This window comes from Babylonia areolata, chromosome 2, assembly GCF_041734735.1.
Source record: "Babylonia areolata isolate BAREFJ2019XMU chromosome 2, ASM4173473v1, whole genome shotgun sequence".
In the NCBI taxonomy this organism is placed as follows: domain Eukaryota; kingdom Metazoa; phylum Mollusca; class Gastropoda; order Neogastropoda; family Buccinidae; genus Babylonia; species Babylonia areolata.
In genome coordinates, this window is record NC_134877.1 from 66799452 (window position 1) to 66816951 (window position 17500).

Genomic DNA, 17500 nt, shown 5'->3' on the forward strand with positions numbered 1-17500 from the left:
CTTTGTCAGTTGACACCAAATTTGGCATAAAAATAGGAAAAATTCAATTCTTTCCAGTCATCTTGTTTAAAACAATATTTCACCTCTGGGATGGGCACAAAAATTTTTTTTAAGAAGCCAAATCATATGCAAACTGAATTTACTGTCATATTTATATTTTTGTTATTCTCTAAACTTGGCACCTTGATTTGATATTCTGACACAACAAGAGCAATCATTTTTATCATTTTTTGTTCAAACAGGAACTTCTTTTGCTAAGCATGGAAGTTATATTTATTTTGCATGTCTTTGGTGCAATAGTAAAAAAGGGAAGTTAATCTGTAATTAATGCTATGGGGCTGAATTTGCTTTAAACTGATCTTTCTCATCTTAAACATTACATTTTGAAATTATACTCAATACATAAAAAGCTTGAGTGTTTTACTCTCAGTGTACAGGGCTTTCACTATGTTCATTTGCCCAAGTGGTCTTTTTCGGGAAAATACTAAAATCAATACGACGAGTGGACTTTATAGATCTACTGGCCGAGCCCTGAAGGTCATGGGCAAAAATCAATTGCGTACACATATTTATACATATTCAAAGCGCGTGCTCATGACTAGTCTTCGCGAACGCGAACGACGCCATTTTGTTTCAAGTTGTTGACCTGCCCGTTCAATCCTATATTCAATCGACAGTACATGATAACATGTGATGGAAAGTTGGAGAAGGAGACCGTTAAATATTTATTCAGAGAAAGATTTGTTAACGTCTCATCACTTACTGGATTATGCCCAAAACTGCCATAAAAATATCCACAGAATCAGTCGGAATTCACAGTTAAGAATAATAACCCCCCCCCCACCCCCACCCCCCCAACCCCCATTATTCCTTGTGACCCCGGTACACTTGATAATAAGGCTTTATTCTATTCTATTCTAATTCCCCTCTCCTTTAAACAAACTCACTATCCTGCTTTGAATAAATCACACACACACACACAAACACACACACACACACACACACACACACACATATTTGTTGGATTTTTTTTTCATTTGTAAATATTGTTGTGCAATACCCTGTTAACATGAGTATGTGTGTGTGTTGGGAGGGGGGAGGGGGGAAGGGGAGAGAGGGGGGGGTTAGTCTCTCGTCAGCTATTGGGAATTCTTATTTGATTAGTTTTAATCTCTTTTTATGTTGCGCATGATAATTTTATTGTTGGTGTTTACAACGAGCCTGTGATTGCACAAGTTGATTTCCATGTGGATTAATAAAGTGTTTTTGATTTGATTGCTATGCTGTAATGATTCTCGACAATGTCGATTATAGTTATGTTGCGATTCTTGTCTGACTCATTAGCATAACTTTTTTCTTATCATTTACAAGTGATTTGCGATTAACGGACACAACCAAATCCTGCATCAACCTACATGCACATGAATACGCTTCAGAACACCAGTACATTGACTCAAGATGCAAGTTAGACTAAACTGTTACCAAAATGCAAGACAAAAGCGATGGGACCTGAAAGAGTCCAGGGAAGGGGCCTTTCGCAGGTCAGCAGGCAGTGAGTTCCAGACAGTTGGGGCTGAGAAACTAGAATTTAGATCGGTGGCAGAAAGTTTTCAAGATTAGTGTTCGTGTAACCTTTCAGCTGAAGACCAAAGTGACTGGGAAGACTGATAAGTTGTGAGTGAAGAAGAGAGAGTGTACCATCAAAAATAAAAATAAAAAAGAAGCGGTACGCGAGCGTGCCAATTTTGAACTGGATGCGGAATTTGATTGGAAGCCTATGCAGCTCTTTGAGCATTCATGTTTAGCTGCACTGTTCTAAACTTTCTGCAAACGACTTACCTGATCTGATCATTCCATAGAGAGAGAGAGAGAGAGAGAGAGAGTGTGTGTGTGTGTGTGTGTGTGTGTGTGTGTGTGTGTGTGTTAAATATAGACAGAAAGACAGAGAGACAGACAGACGAACGGACAGAGAGCCAGCCAGACAGACAGACAAGCGACAGACAGGTACAGACAGACATACAAAGGCAAAGACGGAGACAGAAAGACAGAGATAAACAGAAGAAGACAGACAGACAAACAGACAAATGACTTACTTGCTGCGTCCGGCGTCAGGATCATCTGTGGACGGCCACCTGCAGTGGAGACAAACTGGATGGAGATGGATACTTTATACACAGTGCCTGTCTTCAGTCATGGACAAGGTCTGGGCACTTTACAGGCACACAGACACCATTAGATTAGAGTCACTTGCACGACAGGCTGCCTACCTAGGTAGAGCCCTCTGAGAACTGCCCTTTGATGCTCACGAATCAGTCGTTTCCTGTTTCAATCGCTCGGACTTCAGTCACACACACACACACACACACACACACACACGTTATAAGAGCAAGCCCGGCGCTTCCTTTATGGGGAAGTGGGTTTGTTCCAATGGACCTTTTATTTACCTGTGTGCTAGCTGAATTGGTAGCGTAAGCAGCATTGGTTTCAAGTTATGTACCTTGTGTGTGGAGAGAGTTACCACTCTTTACTATTTGTTAATCATTTGATCTCCTGGCCTCATTGTTTATTAATATCAAGTTGAAAAACCACCGAGGCAACCATGTGTTTGTTCTGTATTGTCCGTGTGTTCTGTGTGGCTTGTTCGGGATTAAAGAGGCTATGCCAGTCTTGAATAAAAGCTAATTTGTGTTTGCACATTTCTTCTGTCATTGCTGCTGTGTGCACATGTCAAATGATCGGTATAAGAGCAAGCCTGGTGCTTCTTTTACGGGGAAGTGTCTGGATTTGTTCCCATGCAACTTTTATTTACCTGTGTGCTAGCTGAATTGGTAGCGTAAGCAGCATTGGTTTCAAGTTATGTACCTTGTGTGTGGAGAGAGTTACTACTCTTTACTGTTTGTGGACAGTGAGTACATATATACATATTATCATGGAATGACAGCCACTCGGTTTGGGATAAGCAACAACATGACAGTGTGAGAAGACCAAACATCTGACGGCAAATAACATGTCATGTCCATGACATTTGAAAAGTGTAGTTGAAGTGGCTAATGATGATTTATTGAAAGCACACTAGCAGTATACATTGAAACTTATACCGTCTCAAAGTGACTCAAATGAATCATGTAGCACCATATTGGAGTACGTCGTATAGGAAGAAACATGATAGCTGTATTACAATCAACAGACTGTGACATATATCAGATGGCTTCACTATTTTGTAATCACCACAACAGAATACTACATACGCATTACAGAGGATGCATGCATACATACATATATATATGAAATGTCTGAGTGGATCTGACGACGAAACTTCGCCAGTGACAAATCTGTTGTTACCGTGGGTTCTTTGATTGATTGACTGATATGGATACTTATATAGCACCTGTCCTCGGTCAGAGACCAAGCCCTAAGCGCTTTACACATATGGGTTCATTTGCACAACACGCTGCCATCTTGGGTAGAGCCGACTGACAGCTGCCATTGGGCGCTCATCTTTCGTTTCCTGTGCCATTCAATCATATTTCAGGCACGCACACATACATACTTTGATAGACATGTAACATGATTTTATGTATATGACCGTTTTGTTTATTTACACCGCCACATAGGCAGCCATACTCCGTTTCCGGGGTGTTCTTGCTGGGTATTTTCTTGTTTCCTTAACCAACCGAATGCTGACATGGATTACAGGATCTTTAACGTGCGTATTTGATCTTCTGCGTGCGTATACACACGAAGGGGGTTTAGGCACTAGCAGGTCTGCACATATGTGGACCGGGTAGATCGGAAAAATCTCCACCCTTTACCCACTAGGCGCCGTCACCGAGATTCGAACCCGGGACACTCAGATTGAAAGTTCAACGCTTTACCCACTCGGCTATTGCGTTCTTGTATGTTAGCTAAGTGCATGCTTCACACGGGAACTCGGTTTATTGTCTTATTCGAATGACTGGAGTCCTGACCACCCACACTCAAGGTCTAATGGAGAGGAAGTGTGGGATTCCAATACGACCGCTCAGATTCTCAGATTCCCAGGCGAACGCGTTACCACAAGGCCACCTCTCCATCGTGCATACAGGCTGTATCAGGGGTCGGATGGAGACATGATTATCTTTTTAAACAGCCACGACACAAAACAGGGGCATAATAATTATGCTCGCATATGAAGACGACAACGAAGTGTGCTTCTAGTCTGGAGATCGACAGATACTCTGAAGACGGATATGCCGAAACAAGAGATACACTGCTGCTTTGATATGCAATAAAGGCTTTTGCGCTTACTTAAACATACTGTGAGTACGTACTTATTCTTTTATAACCCGAACTATAATTATATAACTGGTAGCAAACAGACATTAATGACTACCACGTTTTAGTGCGTGAGTTATAAAATATCCATAAAGCTTGATGACAATCACGTTTTGTTTTGTCGTGTTTTTGTGGTTGTTCTTTTTGTTGTTGCTGCGTGTGTGTGTGTGTGTGTGTGTGTGTGTGTGTGTGTGTGTGTGTGTGTGTGTGTGTGTGTGTGTACGTGTGTGTGTGTGTGTGTGTGTGTGTGTGTGTGTGTGTGTGTGTGTACGTGTGTGTGTACGTGTGTGTGTGTGTGTGTGTGTGTGTACGTGTGTGTGTGTGTGTGTGTGTGTGTGTGTGTGTGTGTGTGTGTGTGTACGTGTGTGTGTGTGTGTGTGTGTGTGTGTGTGTGTACGTGTGTGTGTGTGTGTGTGTGTGTGTGTGTGTGTACGTGTGTGTGTGTGTGTGTGTGTGTGTGTACGTGTGTGTGTGTGTGTACGTGTGTGTGTACGTGTGTGTGTACGTGTGTGTGTGTGTGTGTGTGTGTGTGTGTGTACGTGTGTGTGTGTGTGTGTGTGTGTGTGTGTGTGTGTGTGTGTACGTGTGTGTGTACGTGTGTGTGTGTGTGTGTGTGTGTACGTGTGTGTGTGTGTGTGTGTGTGTGTGTGTGTACGTGTGTGTGTGTGTGTGTGTGTGTGTGTGTGTACGTGTGTGTGTGTGTGTGTGTGTGTGTGTGTGTGTGTACGTGTGTGTGTGTGTGTGTGTGTGTGTGTGTGTACGTGTGTGTGTACGTGTGTGTGTGTGTGTGTGTACGTGTGTGTGTGTGTGTGTGTGTGTGTTCGTTCTTAACTTTAGCGTCTATCAGTGATATGAGACGATCAGAAAAAAAAGTGGGGGGTGGGGGGCGGGGGCGGGGCGGGAGGGAGGTTGGGGCACGGGGGAAGGGAGAGGGAAGAGGAAAACAGAAAAGGTAGAAAACTACCCGAAAAATGCATAACTAACATACAATTACAGTAACAATTCAATAATGATAATAATAATCAGAAACCATTAACACAATTCTGAAGTACATTGAAGGAATGTACAAATAGGGATATGAACGAATGCCTGTGAAAGTTCGACCATAAGCGTGTGTGTGTGTGTGTGTGTGTGTGTGTGTGTGTGTGTGTGTGTGTGTGTGTGTGTGTGTGTTTAGTACCAGTTATAAGTGTTCCTAAAGCCTGTCAGAATGTGTTTACGGTGGCTTTCTTCTTTGGTGTCGTAAAGAAAGAAAACTGAAACACACTGACAAGCAAATAAACATCATCTCCTTTCTGACAAAACTGTGTTTCGTGCGCTTCTACCTTCAGAAAAGAAAGAAAGGAAGTAAAGAAGGAAGGAAGGCAGACAGAAAGAAAGAAAGACAAAATAAATGAAGAAAGAAAGAAATCAAGAAAGAAAGAAGTGAGGAAGGGAAGGAAGAAAGACAGAAAGAAAGACCGAAAGGAGGAAAGAGAAAAAGAAAGAAAAAATAAATGAAGAAAGAAAGAAAAAAATAAATGAAGAAAGAAAGAACGAAATGAAAGAAAAATGGGAAAGAATAAGAAAGAAAGGAAGGAAGGAAAAAAGAAAGAAAGAAAGGGAAGATAAAAGAGAAAAATTGCAGCGACAGGAAACAGGAATAACAGAGACAGCAGATAAAAGAAACCCTTATTCTAACCCCTACATGATAAATTGCTGATATAAAGGCGACTGTTTTCCTTTTCCTTTTTTTTTTTCCATCCATAGATAACACACGAGTTCGCTCGTTGAATAAGGCCACATGTTCATGAGCACAGTATCACATCAAATAATACATTTTATGTCCGTTGGTCGATATTCTCCAAGGATCATATTCAAAACAACGACAACAACATAAATGATATGGAGAGAGAGAAAAAATTAAGAAAAAAAAAAAGAAAAAAAGGGAGGTCAGTCGATTACATTAAAAATATTCAAGATGCTGTTCTCATATTAGTAACAAACTGTTTGATGGATTAATTACATATAACTAAGACATGCCTTTCAAAACGAAAATGCAGTTCGCGAAAGTTTGACGTCACTCACAGTACAGTCAGTGAATTCATATGTGTGTGTGTGTGTGTGTGTGTGTGTGTGTGTGTAAGAGAGAGAGAGAGAGAGAGAGAGAGAGAGAGAGAGAGAGAGAGAGATTCCGTGCCATAATTATATATATATATATATATATAAAATTATGGCACGGAATCTCTCTCTCTCTCTCTCTCTCTCTCTCTTACACACACACACACACACACACACACACACACACATTTGCCCAATGTACACATTCATACATTTATACACGTGAACAGAAGTGCAGGAGGTAGGATGTGAGGAGAGAAATAAAATTCAAAAATTGTAATGTCACATACAGACAGACAGACATACAGACAGACAGACGGACGGACGGACGGACAGATCGCATTACCTGGTGTACTTCTCACGACACCCATCACTTCACCTGAAAAAGTGTCACAAACCAAACACGACCTGAAAAAGTGTCACAAACACGACCTGAAAAAGTGTCACAAACCAAACACGACCTGAAAAAGTGTCACAAACTCGACCTGAAAAAGTGTCACACAAACACGACCTGAAAAAGTGTCACAAACACGACCTGAAAAAGTGTCACAAACACGACCTGAAAAAGTGTCACAAACACGACCTGATAAAGTGTCACAAAGACTTGACCACTCGTGCTATGCAAAGAAAAGTAATACATCTGGGAGTGCATATTTTCGTAGATGGGGACCAAGAGGGGGAGAGAGAGACACACACACACACACACACACACACACACACACACACACACACACACACACACACACAGAGAGAGAGAGAGAGAGAGAGAGAGAGAGAGAGAGACAGAGAGGGAAGGGGTGCAGAAAATAATAAACAAAGTTTCAAGTTTCAAGTTTTAATTATCCTTTCACTCCTATTGGAGTATGGAGGATTACTGCAAAATAGTCATTTTCGTGCCCATAACAAACATTTCCAAATACACAACAATGTCACATAAAGTTGAGAAAACACAAATGTCTTTTTACTCCAAAAGTATAACTAGGCAACATTTGCAAATCTAATCATCTTACTTACAGCTAAAATGACTTTTTTGCCTCCTTTGAGCATATTACAAAAATTAAAAACCGATTTTGGAGATAAATATTTTTTAGGAACATATCTATCTCGTAACTGATCATAATTGGGACATTCCATTATAAAATGAAACTCATCACCAATCACAGACATGTTACAAACCTTACAAAACCGTAACTCTCGTGGTATGCCTTTGTGTCTCCCTGTTTCTATTTCCAGCTTATGATTACTACTTCGAAATCTGAAGAAGCTGATAACATAATTATCAGGCATTTGACATATATTTTTCTCTACCAAATCAACTTTTGAAATTTCGTTAAAACAAACATTTACTACTCGCCTCTAGAGCTCCATAGATTTTGAAAACTACAAAGACACCCCGACTGTGCTGTGAACACATGGGAAACGTATTATAACGTTGATCTGTTCAAATCAATGTTCCATGTTTGTGTTGACAAAAGTGGATGAAACGAAACAAACTAAAAATGAATGATGACAAAACAGAACTCATGTTGACTGGTAATAAAAAATAAGCTCAAGCAGATAAATACAACGTCTATCATTTGTTCTGGCATAGGAATTTCTTTTTCTAGTTCTGTCCGCAATCTTGGTTTTTACCTCGATTCATCCCTCACGATGGAATCTCATGTGAACCACCTGTGTAAAGTTCTTTACTTTCAGCTTCGTAAGATTAGTAAAAAAAAAAAAAAAAAAAACCTCTTCCTCTCTGTTGATGCCGCCAACAAACTTGCTGTTGCCTTCATTTTATCCCGCCTAGATTATTGTAATTCTCTCTTAGCTGGCCTTCCCAATGAAAAACTCTACAAGCTCCAGAAAATACAGAATAGTGCAGCTCGACTCGTCCTTAAAAAGTCGAGGAGAGAGAGCGCTACTGCTTTCCTGCGGACACTTCACTGGTTGCCTGTTCAAACCAGAAATGAATATAAGGTTGCCTGCCTATGCTTTCAGTGCCTGAATTGTGATACCACACCCTCATATCTTTCTGAGTTTGTTAACCCGTACTTGCCAAACAGAACATTGAGATCTCTTGATTTCTCTCAGCTAACTGTTCCCAGATACTTCCTTAACTCCTGTGGAAAGAGGTCATTTTCCGTCTTCGGCCCAACAACTTGGAACTCTCTGCCTATTGCTCTCAGACAAACAACTCATCTATCTACCTTTAAAGCACATCTTAAAACTTATCTCTTTAAAAATAAATACTTGTCATAACTCAAATAGTGCTGTTGTCCCAGGCCCATGGCAATGTGAGTGTGTATGGTGGGTGAGTAGAGAGAATGGGGGTGGGTAGATGAATGGTGTGGTGCGATTCGAAATGGAGAATGACCCGATTTTTACCCCTTTTACCTTTTCTATCCAAAACTTTATTTTACCATTTTTACATAATCTATGGCATGCAGATTACATTTATGTTCCTGTTTACATGTATGTATTTTAAGTGTAAATTGCTGTTAACTCAGCCGTATAATCATGTGTGTGTGTGTGTGTGTGTGTGTGTGTGTGTGTGTGTGTGTGTGTGTGTGTGTGTGTGTGTGCGAGTGTTGGAGTGTAACAGTTGTAGTATTGAGAGTATGTTACTTTGTGAGTTTTATGCATTGTGTTTTTATAGTATTAATTTTTCTGTTTTATGTTTCCACTATTTTTTATATGCTTTCCTGTTTTACTTTAGGTACTGGATTGTAAAGCGCTTAGAGCTTGCTTATGCTTGTATTATAGCGCCATATAAAAATAAAATATCATTATTATTATTATTATTATTATATCATTATCATTAAACACTTGACCTGAATAAGCGTCACAAACATTTGAGCACTCGTACTATGCAAACAAAAGTAATACATCTGGGAGTGCATATTTTCGTAGATGGGGACCAAGAGGGGGAGAGAGAGAGAGAGAGAGAGAGAGAGAGAGAGAGAGAGAGAGAGAGAGAGAGAGAGAGAGAGAGAGAGAGAGAGAGAGAGAGAGAGAGAGAAACACACACACACACAGAGAGGAAGGGGGTGGAGAAAATAATAAACAGACAGAGACAAAGACACACCGATTGAGAGCTCATGGGAAACGTATTCTAATGTTTATCTGTTCAAATCAATGTTCCATGTTTGTGTAGACACAGAGAGAGAGAGAGGGGGGGGGTGAAAGAGAGACAGACAGAGAGAGAGAGGGAGGGAGCAACTATGAACTCATACATATAAAACGTATTGTGGTAATGCTGTTCATACATGATTATCAGTTTCTATATTCTCTGTAGACAGAGAGAGTGAGGGTTGAGGGCAGAGGTGCCAAACGTGACGCACGCAATACTGTAATCATTTGTGTGATTTAATTCAAAACCTCCTGTGGAATGTTCTCAGACTATAGAGAACGGTTCGCAAAATGATAGCATGCAAGCAAGACATGAGAGTCACGATTTTTTTTTTTTTTTTTTTTTTTTTTAAGTTTCGAAAAGCAACTACGATCAAACACAAGCGAATGGACAAGACAAGGAAATACTCATCGCACAGACAGACAGACAAAAAGACAGACAGACCGATAGACAGAGACTGTACGTACCCTGCTTGTTCCGGATGAGCACGGTAGGTCCTGGAAAAAAAAAGAAGTAAATCAATAGGCCAAAATAAACAAATAAATGAATAAACACACCGGTACGTTCCAAACAGATACATAGACAGATAGATAAACAAACACGCCGGTATGTCCCGAATGAACACATACATAGATAAATAAACAGACATATGAATTAACAAACAAATAAATGAATAAATAAATAAACAAACTAATAAATCAAATTTTTAAAAAGTTCACATTTCGAGCTCGAAAGGTTGAGAGGAACAAACGACTCAGACTACAAAATTCAAGCGCGGCTGAGAGAAAAAAACAACAGATCCTTATAAAATAAAATCAAAATTAAAAAAAAATTAATAATAATAATTAAAAAAACCAGATGCCATTTACTCATGAGAACCAATCCGTTTTGTTTTGTTGTTGATTCCGGTTTCAGTCTTCTCTGTGTGCACATTGCGAGGGTGTTTGTTGGGTATTTTACAAAGTCTGGGAGCAGGAGAGATCAACAGAAGGGTGGGTGGGTGATGATGGCGTTTGATGTTAGGTTTGGAATGCTTCATTTTTCATGTTAGGTTTGGAATGCTTCATTTTTTTTATGTTAGGTTTGGAATGCTTCATTTTTCAGGTTAGGTTTGGAATGCTTCATTTTTCAGGTTAGGTTTGGAATGCTTCATTTTTTTTATGTTAGGTTTGGAATGCTTCATTTTTCATGTTAGGTTTGGAATGCTTCATTTTTCATGTTAGGTTTGGAATGCTTCATTTTTCAGGTTAGGTTTGGAATGCTTCATTTTTTTTATGTTAGGTTTGGAATGCTTCATTTTTCAGGTTAGGTTTGGAATGCTTCATTTTTCATGTTAGGTTTGGAATGCTTCATTTTTTTATGTTAGGTTTGAAATGCTTCATTTTTCATGTTAGGTTTGGAATGCTTCATTTTTCATGTTAGGTTTGGAATGCTTCATTTTTTTATGTTAGGTTTGGAATGCTTCATTTTTCATGTTAGGTTTGGAATGCTTCATTTTTGATGTTAGGTTTGGAATGCTTCATTTTTTTATGTTAGGTTTGGAATGCTTCATTTTTTTATGTTAGGTTTGGAATGCTTCATTTTTCATGTTAGGTTTGGAATGCTTCATTTTTGATGTTAGGTTTGAAATGCTTCATTTTTCATGTTAGGTTTGGAATGCTTCATTTTCTTTCATTGTCTGTTTGTTTGTTTTTGTTTTTTTTGTTTTTGTTTTCTTTGTTACAGTCGCGTTTTTACGTCGATAACCATCCTCGGGTGATAATGGCCGATAGGGATATCGGATATATCTACTATACTCCTCTGTGTGACTGGCGGAGCGATCGTCCACGCCTTGTTGTGAACACTGCTCATTCCGGGGACAATTGTGGATAGTTATTATTAACAGGGGAAATTGTTGTGGATAGTTATTATTAACAGGGGAAAACTGTGGATAGTTATTATTAACAGGGGAAAATTGTGGATAGTGGATAGTTATTATTAACAGGGGGAAATTGTGGATAGTTATTATTAACAGGGGAAAATTGTGGATAGTTATTATTAACAGGGGAAAATTGTGGATAGTTATTATTAACAGGGGAAAATTGTGGATAGTGGATAGTTATTATTAACAGGGGAAAATTGTGGATAGTTATTATTAACAGGGGAAAACTGTGGATAGTTATTATTAACAGGGGAAAATTGTGGATAGTTATTATTAACAGGGGAAATTGTGGATAGTGGATAGTTATTATTAACAGGGGAAAATTGTGGATAGTTATTATTAACAGGGGAAAATTGTGGATAGTGGATAGTTATTATTAACAGGGGGAAATTGTGGATAGTTATTATTAACAGGGGAAAACTGTGGATAGTTATTATTAACAGGGGAAAATTGTGGATAGTGGATAGTTATTATTAACAGGGGGAAACTGTGGATAGTTATTATTAACAGGGGAAAACTGTGGATAGTTATTATTAACAGGGGAAAATTGTGGATAGTTATTATTAACAGGGGGAAACTGTGGATAGTGGATAGTTATTATTAACAGGGGGAAAACTGTGGATAGTTATTATTAACAGGGGAAAACTGTGGATAGTTATTATTAACAGGGGAAAATTGTGGATAGTTATTATTAACAGGGGGAAACTGTGGATAGTGGATAGTTATTATTAACAGGGGAAAACTGTGGATAGTTATTATTAACAGGGGAAAACTGTGGATAGTTATTATTAACAGGGGACAACTGTGGATAGTTATTATTAACAGGGGAAATTGTGGATAGTGGATAGTTATTATTAACAGGGGGAAAACTGTGGATAGTTATTATTAACAGGGGACAACTGTGGATAGTTATTATTAACAGGGGAAATTGTGGATAGTTATTATTAACAGGGGAAATTGTGGATAGTTATTATTAACAGGGGGAAATTGTGGATAGTTATTATTAACAGGGGAAATTGTGGATAGTGGATAGTTATTATTAACAGGGGAAAATTGTGGATAGTGGATAGTTATTATTAACAGGGGAAATTGTGGATAGTGGATAGTTATTATTAACAGGGGAAAACTGTGGATAGTTATTATTAACAGGGGAAAACTGTGGATAGTTATTATTAACAGGGGACAACTGTGGATAGTTATTATTAACAGGGGAAATTGTGGATAGTTATTATTAACAGGGGAAATTGTGGATAGTTATTATTAACAGGGGGAAATTGTGGATAGTTATTATTAACAGGGGAAATTGTGGATAGTGGATAGTTATTATTAACAGGGGAAAATTGTGGATAGTGGATAGTTATTATTAACAGGGGAAATTGTGGATAGTGGATAGTTATTATTAACAGGGGAAAACTGTGGATAGTGGATAGTTATTATTAACAGGGGGAAATTGTGGACAGTTATTATTAACAGGGGAAAACTGTGGATAGTTATTATTAACAGGGGAAATTGTGGATAGTGGATAGTTATTATTAACAGGGGGAAATTGTGGACAGTTATTATTAACAGGGGAAAACTGTGGATAGTTATTATTAACAGGGGGAAACTGTGGATAGTTATTATTAACAGGGGAAAAATGTGGATAGTTATTATTAACAGGGGGAAACTGTGGATAGTTATTATTAACAGGGGGAAATTGTGGACAGTTATTATTAACAGGGGAAAACTGTGGATAGTTATTATTAACAGGGGGAAACTGTGGATAGTTATTATTAACAGGGGAAATTGTGGATAGTTATTATTAACAGGGGGAAATTGTGGATAGTGGATAGTTATTATTAACAGGGGGAAATTGTGGATAGTTATTATTAACAGGGGAAAATTGTGGATAGTTATTATTAACAGGGGGAAATTGTGGACAGTTATTATTAACAGGGGAAAATTGTGGATAGTTATCATTAACAGGGGAAATTGTGGATAGTTATTATTAACAGGGGAAAATTGTGGATAGTTATTATTAACAGGGGAAAATTGTGGATAGTGGATAGTTATTATTAACAGGGGAAAACTGTGGATAGTTATTATTAACAGGGGAAAATTGTGGATAGTTATTATTAACAGGGGAAAATTGTGGATAGTGGATAGTTATTATTAACAGGGGGAAATTGTGGATAGTTATTATTAACAGGGGAAAATTGTGGATAGTTATTATTAACAGGGGAAAACTGTGGATAGTTATTATTAACAGGGGAAAATTGTGGATAGTTATTATTAACAGGGGAAATTGTGGATAGTGGATAGCTATTATTAACAGAGGGAAATTGTGGATAGTTATTATTAACAGGGGAAAACTGTGGATAGTTATTATTAACAGGGGAAAACTGTGGATAGTTATTATTAACAGGGGAAATTGTGGATAGTGGATAGTTATTATTAACAGGGGAAAATTGTGGATAGTTATTATTCACAGGGGAAAATTGTTAATAGTTATTATTAACAGGGGAAAACTGTGGATAGTTATTATTAACAGGGGAAATTGTGGATAGTGGATAGTTATTATTAACAGGGGAAAACTGTGGATAGTTATTATTAACAGGGGAAAATTGTGGATAGTTATCATTAACAGGGGAAATTGTGGATAGTTATTATTAAAAGGGGAAAATTGTGGATAGTTATCATTAACAGGAGAAAACTGTGGATAGTTATTATTAACAGGGGAAATTGTGGATAGTGGATAGTTATTATTAACAGGGGAAAATTGTGGATAGTTATTATTAACAGGGGGAAATTGTTAATAGTTATTATTAACAGGGGAAAACTGTGGATAGTTATTATTAACAGGGGAAAATTGTGGATAGTTATTATTAACAGGGGAAATTGTGGATAGTGGATAGTTATTATTAACAGGGGGAAATTGTGGATAGTTATTATTAACAGGGGGAAACTGTGGATAGTTATTATTAACAGGGGAAAACTGTGGATAGTTATTATTAACAGGGGAAATTGTGGTGGATAGTTATTATTAACAGGAGAAAACTGTGGATAGTTATTATTAACAGGGGAAATTGTGGATAGTTATTATTAACAGGGGAAAACTGTGGATAGTTATTATTAACAGGAGAAAACTGTGGATAGTTATTATTAACAGGGGAAATTGTGGATAGTGGATAGTTATTATTAACAGGGGAAAATTGTGGATATTTATTATTAACAGGAGGAAATTGTGGATAGTTATTATTAACAGGGGGGAAATGTGGATAGTTATTATTAACAGGGGAAAATTGTGGATAGTTATTATTAACAGGGGAAAACTGTGGATAGTTATTATTAACAGGGAAAAACTGTGGATAGTTATTATTAACAGGGGAAAATTGTGGATAGTTATTATTAACAGGGGAAATTGTGGATAGTGGATAGTTATTATTAACAGGGGAAAATTGTAGATAGTTATTATTAACAGGGGAAAAATGTGGATAGTTATTATTAACAGGGGAAAATTGTGGATAGTTATTATTAACAGGGGAAAATTGTGGTGGATAGTTATTATTAACAGGGGAAAATTGTGGATAGTTATTATTAACAGGGGGAAATTGTGGATAGTTATTATTAACAGGGGAAAATTGTGGATAGTTATTATTAACAGGGGAAAATTGTGGATAGTTATTATTAACAGGGGAAAATTGTGGTGGATAGTTATTATTAACAGGGGAAAATTGTGGATAGTTATTATTAACAGGGGGAAATTGTGGATAGTTATTATTAACAGGGGAAAATTGTGGATAGTTATTATTAACAGGGGGAAATTGTGGATAGTTATTATTAACAGGGGAAATTGTGGTGGATAGTTATTATTAACAGGGGAAAATTGTGGATAGTTATTATTAACAGGGGGAAATTGTGGATAGTTATTATTAACAGGGGAAAATTGTGGATAGTTATTATTAACCGGGGAAAATTGTGGACAGCAAAAAAATGGGGGAGGGAATACATCAGTTACAATAACGAAGAACAACGAGGGAATGACTGAATGAATTTCCTGTACAGTATGATAATCGAACACAAATACCTAACTGGGTTGATGGCCAAAGTGTTTGGAAATGAACGCTGTAAAAATGAAGTTGGACTAGAAAGATTCCCAGTTTGTATGGAAGAGAAAGAAAGTGTCCTAATTATCATTTGTAGCGGCACTATGCGTAGGTCGTTGGGGATTGCAGCCTGGTGCTGGGGAGTAAAGAAAAACACTGCTACAAACGACAACAAAAATAGCTTGAAAAATATAAATGCAGGGTTTTTAAAGACTAACGTGTGACACCCACTTTTTTTTTTCATCACAGGAATCACAAAATTAGCACACACAAAAAACAGAGCATCGCAAGCGGCGCATCTTGTTGCACTCGGGACATTTTCAACTTAACACTTATCTCGTTTATCTCGCGGTGTTTTTTGCTTGTTTTGTTTTGTTTGTTTGTTTTTGTTTTGTTTTTACTCTGTGTGTGTGTGTGTGTGTGTGTGTGTGTGTGTGTGTGTGTGTGTGTGTGTTGCTTTTATTGTTGTTTGTTGCTTGTTGTTATGGCTGTTTTATGTTTTGCTGTTGTTGTTATTTTTATTCATTTGTTTGTTTGTTTGTTCACTTCTGACCCAGAATGAACGCTCGGATGACTAAATGAATGCATGGATGGGTAGATGGATGGATGCATGAATGAATGAACGTGTTTTCATATACGTGTGTGAAACGCGCGCGCGCAATCATGTGTGTGTGCATGTGCATGTGCATGTGTGTGTGTGTGTGTGTGTGTGTGTGTGTGTGTGTGTGTGTGTGTGTGTTACACAGGCATCAGACACAAGTATCTTGTTGGAAACAAAAGTTGTAACAAATCAACAACGTTGATTTTAATTTCGAAGGAAACGCTGTTTAAAAAACAAAAAAAGAAAGAAAAAATATATATATAGGCCTACCTGCTCCAATTGAAGGCATGATTCGCTGATTGTTGGAGCCTGGAAAAAAAAATAAGAAAGGAATATGACATTTTTGTGAACAAGATAACAATTGTATTTTTGTTTCTGATCACGTCTTTATAAGCTGTTCGTGTCTAGTTTGTACATAACCACGACACGAAGGTCATTTGAAATTGTATCCTATCCAGTCTATTCCATTGTGTTGGTGCTTCACAAAATGTGAGCTTTGTTTTGTGTTTGTGTTGTGTTGTGTAGTGCCGTTCAGCTAACGTTGTGTTGTGTTGCATTGCAACAAGATGATCGTCTTCTGTTGTACTGCGCTGTTTTGGCATCATTCTTGTGGTGTGATCGGTTGTATACTTACTGCACTGAATCGCAATGTATTACACTGCATTACACTGCCTTATACCTACTGCATTATAATATACTGCGCGCGCATTGAAGACTATGTATGGTGTGTGTGTGTGTGTGTGTCAGTCTGTCTGTTTGCCTGTGTGGGTGTCTAGGTCTGTTTCTGTTTGTCTGTCTGCCGATCTGTGTGTGTGTGTGTGTGTGTGTGTGTGTGTGTGTTTATGGGCGCGTGCTTGTGCATTTATGCATCTGAGATATGTAAGTGCGTGCTTTGCTATTCTAAACAGTTTGGAAATCATTAAAAAAATACACTGTTATCATTATCATTATTATTATTACTATCATAGGTGGTATTAGTAGTAGCAACAGCAGCAGCAGCAATAGTAGGAATAGAAGTAGTAGTACTGATATTGCTATTATTGATATCATCATCATCATCATTAATATCATTATCACTAACGTCACCATATTATCATCATCTTCATTATTATCATCATTACTACTACTACTACTACTATTACTTCTAATACTACTATGATGACTACTGAGAAGACAGAAGAATGGACTCCAGTTCCGTGTCCTCCTCCCTTTGCCCGCACCTGGTCCAGAGAATGCAGGGTTGTCTAGCCCCACCCTGGGGGGGAAGCCAGGCCCGAGGCTGGTCTGCTGATGCTGCTGATGCTGACCCAGCGTGAAGACCCCGGTAGCGTCGCTCCTTGGAGGAGGATAGGATGTCCAGTTGG

At 38.1% G+C, this 17500-nt stretch overlaps 1 protein-coding gene across 1 annotated transcript in view; it reads right to left on the reverse strand.

Moving 5' to 3' along the window:
* The window catches only part of LOC143276510 (uncharacterized), a 71946-nt gene that overhangs the window by 44822 nt on the left and 9624 nt on the right, over window positions 1-17500 (reverse strand). The window contains exons 2-6 of the mRNA XM_076581053.1: window positions 17357-17500; window positions 16407-16445; window positions 9997-10026; window positions 6761-6793; window positions 2094-2132 (exon numbers count right to left, since the gene is read on the reverse strand). The exon at window positions 17357-17500 is cut by the window's right edge and continues 131 nt beyond it. Of these exons, the coding sequence (XP_076437168.1) occupies window positions 2094-2132; window positions 6761-6793; window positions 9997-10026; window positions 16407-16445; window positions 17357-17500 (285 nt within the window). The remainder of the gene's footprint in view (window positions 1-2093; window positions 2133-6760; window positions 6794-9996; window positions 10027-16406; window positions 16446-17356) is intronic.